The following is a 13,879-nucleotide window of genomic DNA, read 5'->3' as shown; positions in this document are numbered from 1 at the left end:
CCACCTTTAGTAAAGAGAACATTGGAAAATAATTTATTTGGATGTCTGCACATTAGGTAGACAATAAGAAAATAAGTTTAATCAAAGGGGTGGGGCATGATGACAGAGGTTTGATCTCTGGGCTTTTGATCATCAGCCCAAATTTATGTAAGGAATTGAGTTTAGTCTGCTTGCTGACTCAAGTCAGAATATTAGAGAAGTCTTTCAGAATACTCTTCTCTCTGCATCTGAAAAATGGAAAATAAATACATTCCTGGCACCCAAACAGTAAAGCACCTCTGTCAAATGAAGTCACTCTAAGCACTGCAGTGCAACTTAGAGCAAAAACCCCGAGTTATCCCTAAAAGTGTATGTGTTTGTTTCAGTTGAGGTGGCACTCACTGTATGTAGATAGTAGTTGGAACTGCTGAGTCAAAATTACTGTGTAGTCACTGTGAAAATTCCTTGTTATAGCTTGGGCCTTTGCGGGGTGAGCTAGCTGTATTAATTCACATGTGAGTAGGTGCCTCTAGTCAGATCAGAAACTTTGCCCTATACTTCACTGCAGTGATGTCATGCACAGAAATTTGCATTATGATCTTCTAATCCAAGTCTCCATCAATGGCAGCATATTAGAAAGGGTTAAGATTTTCTTTTTTCACTATTTCCACATTTCCCACCTTTGCCTCAAGGATCAATAGAACAATGTTTAAAAGCAGAAATTGAACTCTGGCAGTAGTTTCTCTGACCCAGATTGGATCATTTGAGAGGACAGCTTGTGCCATCTGGGTGCATTCTCTAAACCTATGTCTGGTCTCTTTTGATACACTGAGATGTGACCCAGGGTCTTTGTCCAGCCATTCCCATCAGATTACTTTTACATGTATACCAAGAAGTGTGCTGCATGGAAAACTAGGGACCAGGAGAAACACTGGTATGTGTCTGAGCTGACAAAATGAGCCTTGACACAGTAACTGCTGAATTCTCCCAACTGTGTTAGATGGAGTAGATGCAATATGTGAGATCATCAGCTAGACCGCAATAGCCAGTTTTTAAAGCATTCAGTGTTAGCAGAGAGCAGTTGAGTAGAGCTTCTTCCTTCAGTTCTTTGGAAAGAGATTTGTGGATGACTTCCAGTGCTGTCACAGTGCTGTAATGGTTATCAATGTAGCAGAGTGTGATCGAGAGCTTCTCTAAATCCCTTTACTTTCCCTAAAAAAAAAAAAATTGCACAGATGGAAAAGATGAGTTTATCCTTTGCTAGTTGAACTGCATTCAAGAACATAATACGGTATTTTTCTGTTTTATGGAGGTGATTATTTGGCATATATTTGGAAATAAGAGGCATTTTCTCTCTTAATTGAACGTCCATGATTCAGCAAAAGCAATTGTGACTGAAGTGTATGTGACTGTTTTTTTAAAGTGACCCTACCTAGTAGGTTATGGGAGGCATATACAGCCATATGAGCTGAGACAGGTAGGGCTGATTCTGATCGAGGAGAGAAGTGCATCTTAAGTATCCTTCTGTCAGAAGAGGGATGGTCAAGGTCTTGGGGAGGGCGATGAGGTCAGAGGACTTGCATGGGAAAGGCTGTGAGAGAATAACCAGAGTCTCTGGAGGGCGGGGAAAAGAATGAATATGATAACGCCTTGTATAGTCCTGAAACTTATCTCTGCTCACAAACCTGCAAGCTGTTCAAGATAGGGGCTGTCTCTTTCTCTTTGTTTGCACCAAGCATGATAAAGCAAGATTCTGATTAGTCTGTCTGGGCATTGCAGCATATAAGTAATGAGAGGACTGATTCTTCTCAGCGTGCTTCTGTTTATAGTAAAACATACTGTCAGTCAAGAAGTTATGTTCTCTTTTAATTTTACAGCTGCTTGTGGAGGACTCCTGACAAAGCTAAATGGGACTATAACCACACCAGGGTGGCCAAAAGAGTATCCTCCAAACAAAAACTGTGTGTGGCAGGTGGTTGCCCCAACACAATACCGAATTTCAATGAAGTTTGAGTTTTTTGAATTAGAAGGGAATGAAGTAAGTAACCATGAATGAAGAGCTACACAATCTGTTATGTTCTAAACAGTTTCACAAGCATTCAAAAATAGATATTGTCTTATAAAACCCTTGCTTACCTTTCATGTGCTGACAATAAGCATGGATATTCTTGTTTTCGTTTTGGGACTGTTTCTGGATTCTTTCAAAACAAACATGGAAAGAATAGCTCTCTTCTACATATCATCTAAATGTATATGTATTACAACAAATTTTAAGAAATGTTCTCTGCTGAGTCTCAGCTGACTTTTTTATCAACAAAATAAAACAGAGCAAATGGGGCTGAAGCATATTGGAAAGAATTCAAGAGAAGAAAATCTGGAGAAACCAAATCATCTTTACAGGCTGACTACAAAGAATACACATAAGCTGTGGTTAGTGATGGAGTGAGGGAGCATTTAAATCACTTACAAGTATCTCACTAGGGGAATACTTTGAGCAGTAGCAGAAATAAGTCACAATAGAGTACCAGCAGTTTTTGAGCTGGGCAACCCCCAGAGGTATGGGGGATCTTCTGCCCAGGTAGGAGGAGGAACAGAGCAGAGCCCTCCATGTGCTAAAGGATGCTCCTTAAAGCTCTAAATAAAATCGTGGGGATTGCGGTACTTTTTTGGATGAGAAGCAGTACTGTGGGTTTCAACATAATTTTCAGCTTTTGTTCTGCTTTGTAGGCAATTCTGTGTCATATCGTTGAATTTCCTCACCACACTCCAGCCGTAACATGCTGTTACCACTGAGTTTATATGCACATTCTTTACATGGCATTAAGAACACAAATTCCAGGATGTTATTTCTGACATTTCTATTTATTTCTAAATAAATTTGTAGCAATGTATTTAGTATAAAGATGCCCACCTTTTGGGCAGAAGTATTTGAAGGGACAAAAGCTGGAGTTTGATTTATAACTAAGAACCAAACCAGCCATGACTTCTCCAAAATACCTCAATATTACTTTCAGAGGCAGAAATGTCAGATTTTTTTCCCCTGTAATTTTTTGGAGTGGGTTGTCAACTCCATGAAATTCCAATTTTCAATGATATATGTAAGTTACATTCATGTCCTGTAATCATTATTACTAGAAGTGCAAGAGATGTAATAAAAGCTTTAAAGTCCCAAAGAATTAAAATTTAATTACCATTCGATCAAGTCATAAAAACCTTTTTCTTGCACTTTCTTGGTACATGGGCAAGATTTGCAAGGAAAACACCTGGTATGTAATGAAGTTAAATAACTTCTCTAAGGTCATAAAAGACATGTAACATAAGCAGATAGAAAAATTCTAAATGTGTTTCAACAATCAGAACTGGAGTTTGATCATCCCACGTGCTACTAAATCTTGGCTTCATACTGTTAAATAGTAGTACTAAGGATAGATGTCTGTGAAAATCAGAAGAAACATAATATCTGGAAAATCCTAATATATTGTCTGAGTGCAGACATAAAATGTATACATTTATCAAATACTCTATTTTTTAAATTTGTTATAGGTGCTCAATTTAGGACCAAGTTTAATATTTCTTTTACATTTTTACAATTTTAATATTTTGCATTCACATTTTGCAGTTTAGTTGTAAGTTTCTTTCAGTGCAGTGTAGTATAGAGGGAATTAGACCTATCTGAAATGACACTTGATTTCTGATCTAAACCTATGCAATCATAAAAACTCACCACTGTTATATTGCTGGAATTGTTAGGATTTGTCAATGTAGTGAGCTATATTTGAAAATCACATGCATTATTAGAAATATGTCTTCCAATTAGTATAGATTAGCATGTGGCAGTAACTCAAGTTTTACGAATCTTTGTGTTCTTTATACTGTACAGAAAGAGTTTCAACTGAATTAGTCACTTTTCAACTCTGCCACATGTGAAAATTGTTCCGGTAACAATAAAAGCTTAATCTACATCTTCAGGGTATTATATTAAAACCAACTGGAAATTATGACAATTTTTCATAGAGAGAGAGAACAACAAAGGCCAAAACATTCTTTTCTATTTTTCCCTTCCAGCTCCCCTGACACTTTTTTTTTAGAAATTGCAATTTTTCAAATACAACTTGGATTTAATGGACCAATATAAGCTCTGTATGAATTGTCCTGGCCAATGTTCTCTCTTAAGCTATTAATTGCAGACAACTGGGACATTTTTGATTAAATGATTGATAGTTGAGCCTAAGAAGCTTACAAGTTTTTGGCTGGATGGCTTTAAGTTCACCAAGGGATTATGCATTGAAAGTATTATCATTAGAACTAGGCCTTGCAGAAGGCTTTTTTATTACATTATATTACTTTATTTTTAACCTTTTAATGAAAATGGTATGCATCCTGGTCCCAGTTATAGCTATGCTACTGTTGGTGAAAATTGCATGTTTTTAATAGTGGAAAGTTATATATTTGGAAATAAATGAATGTATCTTAAATATGTAATGATGAAAACTTACCTTGTAAGTTTCCAGGTGAAAATTAATATTTAAAAAAATCTTTGAGATGCAGTCAGTAGAAGGTTTGTAGGTTTGGGGTATGTGGTTTATAGCATGCAGATAGGTGTAATTTTTAAGATGACTGTTTCTAAATTTTAGTTTACTATTAATAGAATGCTTACTTTTTAAATTAAGTGGAAATGCTTTTAAGCATCTTGAAATTTAGATATTAAACACCGGTCAGCATCTATAAAAATATAAGTTGGAATGCAATTCATAGTATAGCTATGTGTTAGTGACTTAAAATATTCTTACCTAAAATCAACAAATGTAAGAATTTACAAATGCTTTCAGAATCAGGACAAAGTGAAAAAGGCTACTGATCATTTATTATTCAGCAGCAATATATATACTGATCAGAATTCTGGCATTTGTAAATGGCTTCATGCTTTTATTTTGATTGGCCAAATATTTTTTCTTTCTTTCTTTTCTCAGGTTTGCAAGTACGATTACGTGGAGATTCGCAGTGGCCTTTCTTCTGATTCCAAGCTCCATGGCAAATTCTGCGGTACAGAAGTGCCTGAGGTTATCACCTCTCAGTACAACAACATGCGCATTGAGTTTCACTCTGACAACACTGTCTCAAAAAAAGGCTTCAAGGCACACTTCTTCTCAGGTATGGAAAAGTACCCTTATAAGTACCTCTGGGTGTCCACTGACTAGGTGGAGTGACCACGGTTTTGAAAAACAAGTGGCTTCTTTGCTTATGGTTTTCCTGGTAGCTTTGAATTAGTTTTATTTACATAAACATAAACCACTCTCCTGTCTTAAAACACCATTTTGAATTGCAATGTCTATAGAAAATATATGGAAGATACCTATATGTACTTAAATAACAGCAGAAGCAAGTAAACTTTGTGAGATACAGAGGACAAAGGAAAATTTACTGTATTTCTGTATTTTTATTAGATTTCTTTTATCCTAAGTTTTGTTGCTATTTTTTTCAAATCCCAGCTGTAAAGTGATACGAATTGCACACTGTGTACTCTTGTATTTTTTCTACTCAATTCTCTTAATATATTCCATTTGTTGGGAAATTACCACTTTGTGGTACAACATTTGTTTAACATTATGGCTACATCTGTGCCAAACTTTGCACTTCTTAATGTTTTGCAGAAGAACAGAGTTTAAGATCTTGATCTTGCAAAAAAAAAAAAAAAAAACAACCTGTGTCTTTTTATTTATGAGTATAATTTTACTGAGGGAGATCAGAGCAGTGGAAGTTTATATCATATTAGGACTTACACTGTTGAATAAAGTTACACATAAGTGAAGCCTAAGATGTGAGGAAATGTTTGCTCAACAGTGGCCTCTGCAATTACCCATTTAGTGAGGAATATAGAAATCTGGCTCTGGCAGGAGACCCCTCAGTGTTTGTAGCAAGTTTGCTTTGTGTTTTTCCTGTGTGTTTACACACACATCTAGGGTGTGTATCTATACATCACACATCTATAGGTAACTTACCTTGTGTAAAACAACAAAAAACACCAGTTCCATCTGCCCACCTCCCTAAAACCAGACATCAAACTGAAGAATTTGGGAGTTGAATTGTAACCCAGATTTTTTGATAGCAGTGAAAAATCTGAATTTGGAGAATCCTGATTCTGCTTAGCATGTAGTAAAATATACTAGCATTATCAGCATTTGTTTGCTTAAAATATTTTATCAAAACTGAAATGAAAAGGTATTTCTTTGGTTACTGCTAATAACTAATAATTATGACGAATAAGAATCTGTATAATGTGTAAGGAATATGGTTTGGAAAGTTAAAAAATGTCTACCATGGCAAACAGTTTAGACTTTCAGTATTTTCTTATTATGACTGTTTTGATCTTTTTATTAAGCAGCTGTGAAAGATGGCAGGAGGTGTTTTGTCTCATACAAAGACATAACAAACATTTAATCTCTTTTAAGTCTATCTCTTTCCTAGTAATCACATTTCTCTGGTCATAATGTTCCAAAGATCCATCTTTACCCATAGTAACACTTTTTACTTTTAAATTTATGATTTACATTAGCAAGAAGCATTCAAGGTTTACTCATTATTTGTAGTAAATACATATGTGCACAAAACAGAGCTTCCTCCTAGAAGCACACAACTAGTCATTTTATGTTGGTCTAGTTGTGCCAGCAGGAATTGTCACATTGACTTTTAAAGGAAAATATATTGACATGTTCAAGTTCTAAAAACTGCAAATAAAGTTTGTTAAATCTTCTTAAGATCTTACAGATATTTCAGGTAAGACTGGCAATGATAGTGTAGTAATTTATATAAGCTCTGTGGTTCAGAAGTTGTATTTTCTGGACATCCTGGTCATTTATACATCTATAGTCAGTTAAATTTTGGGTTTTGTTAAAGTAATAGTTCATCTTCACATATGTATTTATTTATTTTGCTCAAACAATTTTTTTAAATGAGTGGGTTCCACCAATGCTGTATCTTGGGGAAAGACTAGACTAAAGATCATGGGTTGCAAAGCATAAGGTTGTAATTCTTCAGAACTAATTTTTCCCTTGTATATTTCTGTTCTGAATGAAATGTTATCTTTCCCTCACAAGGTAATTGCAATAAGAAATATTTAATGATGTCATTGATCACAGAATAAATTCTTTAGTCAGGGATAAGTTTGAACTAATTAATTTTTTAATTAATAGAAATGTGTGATGTGTCCTAGATATAGTCTATATCTAATCCCTTTCAAAAAAAAAAAAAAAAAGATAGTTTGATATAGAAAGCCTTTGAATCTGTAAGTATGTAAATTTACTGAGTGCTTCATAATGCATTCCTGCCAGCATTTCATATAAGTTCAAATATCTGAATATAATATGAATATTTTATTTTTATTCTTTCTCAGCTATCTTCCACTTGTTCTAATTTCTAGCAGATTCCATTCTTCTATGTCATCTGGCTTTCCCTGTTTGACAAAGTTTTCTGATTAAAACAGAAATTTTTCAATACTTGAGAAAAATCCAACTTCTGAATTTAAATTATCTAAAAAGAAGATGTCAGTCAGCTCCAAATAATTAATCAGACATCTTAGGACTGTGAGAAAACACTGGTAGTCTCTTATCCCTGAATTCCTTAATATGGACATAATAGGCTATTGATCTGTCAATGAAGAACAAACTTGAGATTTCAAGTACTTTGTCTTTTCGGAGTTGATTACATCATTTTTCAGCTGATGAAGTGTTGGTTTTTTACCTGTTTATATGTATATTAATCTTCATAATACAATAATTTTAGAATGATATCTGGGTAGAAATACTTAGACACTTGATTGCAGGCATTTACCAATTTTATTAATTGAATCACAATAGATGTGTAAGCACTTAGTAATAAAGACATAAATAATGAAAAAAAATGTAATGAGTAAAACACAGCATCTTGCACTCTATTCACCAGTAAAGGGCAAATGCAATACTCAGCAAGATAAAAAGGTGGATAAGTTAAATTAGTGTGAAGATTAGGAACTGAAAAATGTTCCTCAAGCACAGCCAAAGAACTACTCTTTTCTTCAGCAACTCTTTTGGTAGTGGATTCTGCACAACAGCTAGAGATGAGAAAGCATGGCCCAGCTCCAGCTTAGACGACAGAAAGCAGTTTTTGGGTGGTTGAAACCTGCTGTGATAAACTGTGAAAGCAAACAGTGACATAGGGCAACAGATGACCTGCATTAGGAAGGTATTTATGTTGATACAAGACAACATGTAATTATATTTTTGGCTGTAAAATAGTGTTAACAGCCAGACAGGTGCTACTGGAAAGTGAGATTTTTTTTTTTTTTTTCAGCATTCTGTGAAATTTACATTTGATGGGACAGTTCTGAAGAAAGCTCAGTTAGGGGTCTCTGCAGGGATCTTGCTGAACTACAGAGACTCTATTGTATATTTATAATCAAGTTTCTCAGATAAAGAGAGGAAACTAGGGGGTCACTATATATTATTTAAAAAAAAAACTTTTAATAAAACTTATTGGAAATGGATATTAGGCTTCTTAACAAAAAAATTCCAATAATTATTTTTTTATTTTTCTCCTTTTGTCTTCTGTCCTCCTCTGTCTCCTTATTTTGTTATAAGAACAAGACCTAGGAGTAAGTCCCTGCAGGACTTACCACACATGGCTGAGCCTATAAGACAGAGAAGTATTAAATAACTCCAAAAGGATAATAATTACATATATATTTTTCTAAATATGCTTTTTTTTCTGTGATCTTTCTGAGAAGATAACCTGAGGATTAGTCATAGTTTAACCTTAAACTGCTTCCATTTATCATAAGTTTCAGACTTACTTCAATGTTTTAAAGAAATGTGATTGATTCCTTGCATAAATATTCAAAATATACATGGGTTTTGATATAATGTAGAAATGAGGTTTGTTGGGACATCTCTTCTTGGGTGGTGATTCATTGAGCAGTTAAAAAGAGAAAGCTAGAATGTTTCTAGCCTTGAGCAAAAACTCATCTCTTGTGCCATCCTGGTACATTTTTTTCCACAGACAAGAAAGCTGCCTGCAAAGAGAAAATTTTTGTTTTTGAATCTTGCAAGGACTTGATACAGGTTCCTTCAGGCCGAGTACGTATTATTCACAGACTGGTGGCCTCTGAGGGTCTCAGAGGTACGACAGTTTGTCCTCAGAATGATTCAATCTATTATTTCCTTGAGAATGGATCTTTCCTTCTTCTGAGGACTGAAATGAGAAAAGAAAGAAAGTATCCATTTAAAATTGGGGGTACTCATTTCCATCTGTCAGCATAACAAATGGTTTTGTTTTTACATGGCAAAACATTTGTTCTTGTAACTAATACAGATTAATTGTGTTTTTTTTTTTTTCTCACAAATTTTTAAACTGGGCAATCAATTTGACAGAAAGTCTGTTCTCAATTATGAAGTGTGAGGAAGGCTTGTTCAACAGTTGCATCCTTGATTAACTATGTACAAGTAATTATTATAGTTCAAATGTGTTCCAAAATTTCTCCTTTCTACCTTCTGTCCATTATTTTATTTCTGAGGACATCCAGCATGGGATTATTTGCTTATGCACTTGTCTCTTAAGAGATTAATTTATAGAATATCTAACGTTAAAATACTTTTCAGTGTTTTCACAAAGTTTGGTGGATAATGAAAATGGACAGGGCTTTTATTTAGAATTTGTGCTCCTACTCTGTATTTGAAACCCTAACTTTAATGCATTTTGAGCTTGCCTTCCTTTCATTTTGTTATTCTGGTGGAAAATTACGAACTAATGCTTAGGAGGGAAATATTGAAGACTTTGGTTCATATTCACTCTAATTTCTACTTGCTTGCTACTTTTCACTTGCAATGTGGACTTAATTTCTGATAGTGCTTGATTTTGCAAAATTATGACTTTGGTTCAGAATTGCATAGATTTGCTACCTCAGTTAGGGACTCACTTTGCAAGGTGCATAAATAGTGTATGGAGTTTCTGTGCTTCCTTTCATCATCAAAATGACTAGTATCTCTTTGAATGTATGGTTCCAAGAGCTATCTATGTTTTCAACTGTTTCTTAACCTTCAGATCTGTTCACATTTGCAGAAAGTTTCCAAAAAGTTTCAGTGCAAACAGATTTGAGATTTACAGTACAAATTGCAATGGGTGCTTGGGTTTGACTTGCAGAATTTACCTATAAATGCACATTATCATATTGTAATATAAGTAGAAGCTGATTTTTATGGAAAGACCTGTGAGTCAACAGGTCAAGTGCTGTATACATTTTGCAGAGGAAGATGACATGTATGCAATTACAATGCAAACTTCCCTTGCTATGTCACTGAATATGAGCATCAGTAAGGGCAGGGAAAATATGTGTAAGACAATGAAAAGAGACTTAAATTATCCATGGTGCCTTCTCATCTATAGAAATTCTTGCTGTACCTGCTGAAGTGTGAAATATCATGTTGCCTTGTTTGGAGATAATGTTAACTGCTTTCTAAGGTAAATAAGACCGAAGGGAGTAAATGGTCTGCATTCCAACCCACAACAACCAGACCTCTAGCATGACCAAAATTCCTTTGCTCTTCTTCCTCCTCTCTTTCACATGTTGAAATGGAACATTTAGAAAAATACAGGGGAGGTTTAATGTGTGTGTATATACATACACATATACATATATTTATATATATACATATATTTATATGCTTATATTTTTATATCCAAGAATGTATACGTATGTGTGTGTGTATACATTTATAGTTATATACATGTGCACACATATATGTATGTATGTGTATATCTGTGTCAGGAGCAGTCTGCCTCTTTTAAAGGGACCAGCCTCACCTAAAGCAAGAACAGCTGAATGACATAGAAGCGTGGCAGCAGAGGCCTCTTGCTGCAATGACAGCCTGTTAATCTAGTTTGGCTTTTTTCCATGCAATGAATTTGTAGCTGTTTAATGCAGGTCATATTTCCTCCGCTACTCTCTGCTTTATTTCTAACACACTAAAAGCTCTTTTGAAGGATTATATGTTAATAAACAGAACTGCATGCTATACTGTAGCTCTTGAACTAACTAATGCCAAATTCTTTTTTTTTTTCTTTCAATGAAATGTTTTTCTTTTTGTGATGGTCTATAATGTCCAGATTCATTAAAAGTAAAGTACACTGTCACTCTGCTGGGGGAAAAAAGCCCAACTTATTAGAAAAGCTTATGTGAACTCTTTCTCTTCTTACATGTTTAATGTGTAGAAGTTGAAGTCTTTTTTGATCTATATGTTCCTTTCAAGAGAGCAGCATTAAATTATGGAATTTGTACAAATCTGGAATAATCTGTGTTGTCCATAAACTACACTACCATTGTTTACTAAGATAAAACTGGATATTTATGAAACTTTTACCAGCTAAGCCACTTGAAAGAGCAAAAGCTGGTGAATCTCTTACCTCCTTTGTTCTAGTTTGTTTTACTAGTGTTCTTCTCCCTTAGGAACTAGTGCTCATTTCCTAGAAAGATGAGACAGACTCTTTGTGCCACAGTGCAAGGCTGCAGGCTGAGCAAAGAGTGACTAGAGCTAAGGCACCACAAAAATGCCTTACTAGGAAGAGTGACTGTGCTGTACCTTACCCTGCTCTGGCCTCAGGCTCCGTGCTCCTCTTGGTAGCAAGGTCTGCTGGGAGCTGTGTGCTCACCTGAGCTTGTTGTGTATTTTGTAGACAAGGATGAGTGTTCGAAGGACAACGGTGGCTGCCAGCATGAGTGCATCAACACAGTAGGAAGCTACGTCTGCCAGTGCCGGAATGGATTTGTGCTACATGAAAACAAACATGACTGCAAGGAAGGTGAGTAGGAAGGCAGTGGAGTGGTTGGTTACACAACTGTCTTGCAGAAAGCCTTCTGCAGCTTTCCTTTCAAACAAAAGAAAGGAAAAAAAGTTCTTGGTAATGGGATGTTAGACATTTGGGCTTAAGCACTATGACATCCCTCCCCTTTCCCATCCCCTCCATCCCCAGCATTTGTGTGGGCTGAGTTCAAGGTTCACAGGAATGAAGTTTGGAAAACATGGGATCACTGGCACGGAGTGCTACTTTCAATAGCTCTGTGAGGTGTAGAATATTTAAAGCTCTGATAAAGTATTTATCTAAGGCTGTATTAAACACAGGGGTAGAGTTTCTGGAGAGAAGCCTGGTAAAGCTGTGATTAGCTGCTATCAGTAGCAGTTAGTTTCCTCACAGCCAGGTTGAAACCACATCTACCCTTTCTGGGTTTGTTTTAGGTGACATATTTGGACAATATAAATTCCAGTCAGAGCCATATGCATCTTTCTTCCTCTTGGCCCTCTTCAGGTGTGGCTGCCATCAAGAAAACAATAGGCTTTGGGACTTTAGTAGAATTTAAATGAACTTCAAGTGTGCACTATCATGTGAGCTGTCTCAATGTTTTCTAGCATGGATTTAGTCTGAGAGTAAAGAATGCCCTTTGACAATCATTTGCATTTTCACTGGTTTTAGAATGCTACTTGCCTACTCTAAAAGTTTGTTTTCAAATAATTCTCTAATATTTAGAAAGCAAATTGAGATTGTTAGAAGTAAATACAAAAAAAAAAAGAAAGCCTTCTTTTAGTTCTGGGTACTAGTGGTTTAGTTGCAAAGTCAGTGACTAAGCTGCTTTTTGTACATAGTCACAGTTTAGTCTTGGCTGGTCTCACATTATGTATACGTATACCTAGAAGCTGTGAGGTACAAATCAAATTGATTGCTCTGTAGTGGCAGTGAAAATTACCAAGAAGAGAAAAAAATAAATTGTTCGAGGAATTTCTTTTGAAGTTGATGTAATGAGACTTTTCATATGGATTTATGTACTTATTTTTATGTAGGATGGGGGAATAGGAAAATACTTGATTTTTATATAATAAAAATAATAAATAAGATAAAATTTTTAATATTTATCTTATGTTTATTCCTGTATAAGACTTTTTCTGAAAAAAAAAATCCATTGTAAACAACAGTGTATGTTTCACAACAATCAGTAAAGAAACGTGTTGGGTTAATGCTCTAAAGCACATGCCTGAGCAGAAGAACATGCCTGTGCACTCTGAAAAGCATCCTTACCTATCTTCCTAAAGACCCTTTCCACTTAGTGACTGCCCTGACAAAAAATAGTACTTTTTTGACTTACTTCTGCATGCAGACCCCCAGACTAACTGATGCTATCCCTATTGGCACAGCTGAATGTGAACAGAAGATCCACAGTCCCAGTGGCATCATCACGAGTCCCAACTGGCCTGACAAGTATCCCAGCAGGAAGGAGTGCACTTGGGAAATCAGTGCCACTCCTGGGCAGAGGGTCAAACTGGTGAGTCTCTGCCTTCCCTTCTTTTTCAGCTTTTCCTCCAACAAATCAGCTTCTTAAATGACTGCTCAATGATATGAAACTGTTACTAAACTTTACTGTCAGTGTGCATCCCAGAGGTAAACTATTTTAAAAACATGCTGAATCCTGTCCATTTCTGGCCAACAGGGACTACTCAATATCATAGAGTTGTGATTTAAGTTTATAGTGATTGGAAATACTCTGTACAGTGAAGGCAGGAGGAATGCTTTCCTCCTGTCAGACTTTACTATGTCATTGTTGAAACTCATAAAACTTGTGCAAAGTTTTGGCAAATGTGGCAGAGGCCATTTACACAAATTCGAATATATAGAAAAAGTAAAAATTTAAGTTATGAACAGTCCTCTACACACACCTTTTCCTGTTCTGTTTTTTTTGAGGAGGAAAAAAGATACAACCCCCCTGAAAATCTGGATTTCTCATTTAAAAGTGGTTTCAAATTTTAACATAAGTAGAAGAGCAGCCTGGAGTAGATTTGTGAATTTTGTGTCCAGCTGGCTGAGGACAGTGCTGGTGTCCAAAGAC

General features: G+C 35.5%; 1 protein-coding gene across 1 annotated transcript in view; it reads left to right on the top strand.

Annotated features, from left to right (window-relative positions):
- TLL1 (tolloid like 1) overlaps positions 1-13,879 on the top strand; it is a 126,484-nt gene that overhangs the window by 99,586 nt on the left and 13,019 nt on the right. Inside the window, exons 15-18 of the mRNA XM_053940520.1 lie at positions 1,857-2,017; positions 4,950-5,130; positions 11,680-11,805; positions 13,191-13,318. Of these exons, the coding sequence (XP_053796495.1) occupies positions 1,857-2,017; positions 4,950-5,130; positions 11,680-11,805; positions 13,191-13,318 (596 nt within the window). The remainder of the gene's footprint in view (positions 1-1,856; positions 2,018-4,949; positions 5,131-11,679; positions 11,806-13,190; positions 13,319-13,879) is intronic.

Source organism: Vidua chalybeata, chromosome 4 (assembly GCF_026979565.1).
Source record: "Vidua chalybeata isolate OUT-0048 chromosome 4, bVidCha1 merged haplotype, whole genome shotgun sequence".
NCBI lineage: Eukaryota > Metazoa > Chordata > Aves > Passeriformes > Viduidae > Vidua > Vidua chalybeata.
The sequence above is the reverse complement of the archived record's forward strand: the minus strand, read 5'-3'. Positions and strand labels throughout refer to the sequence as shown.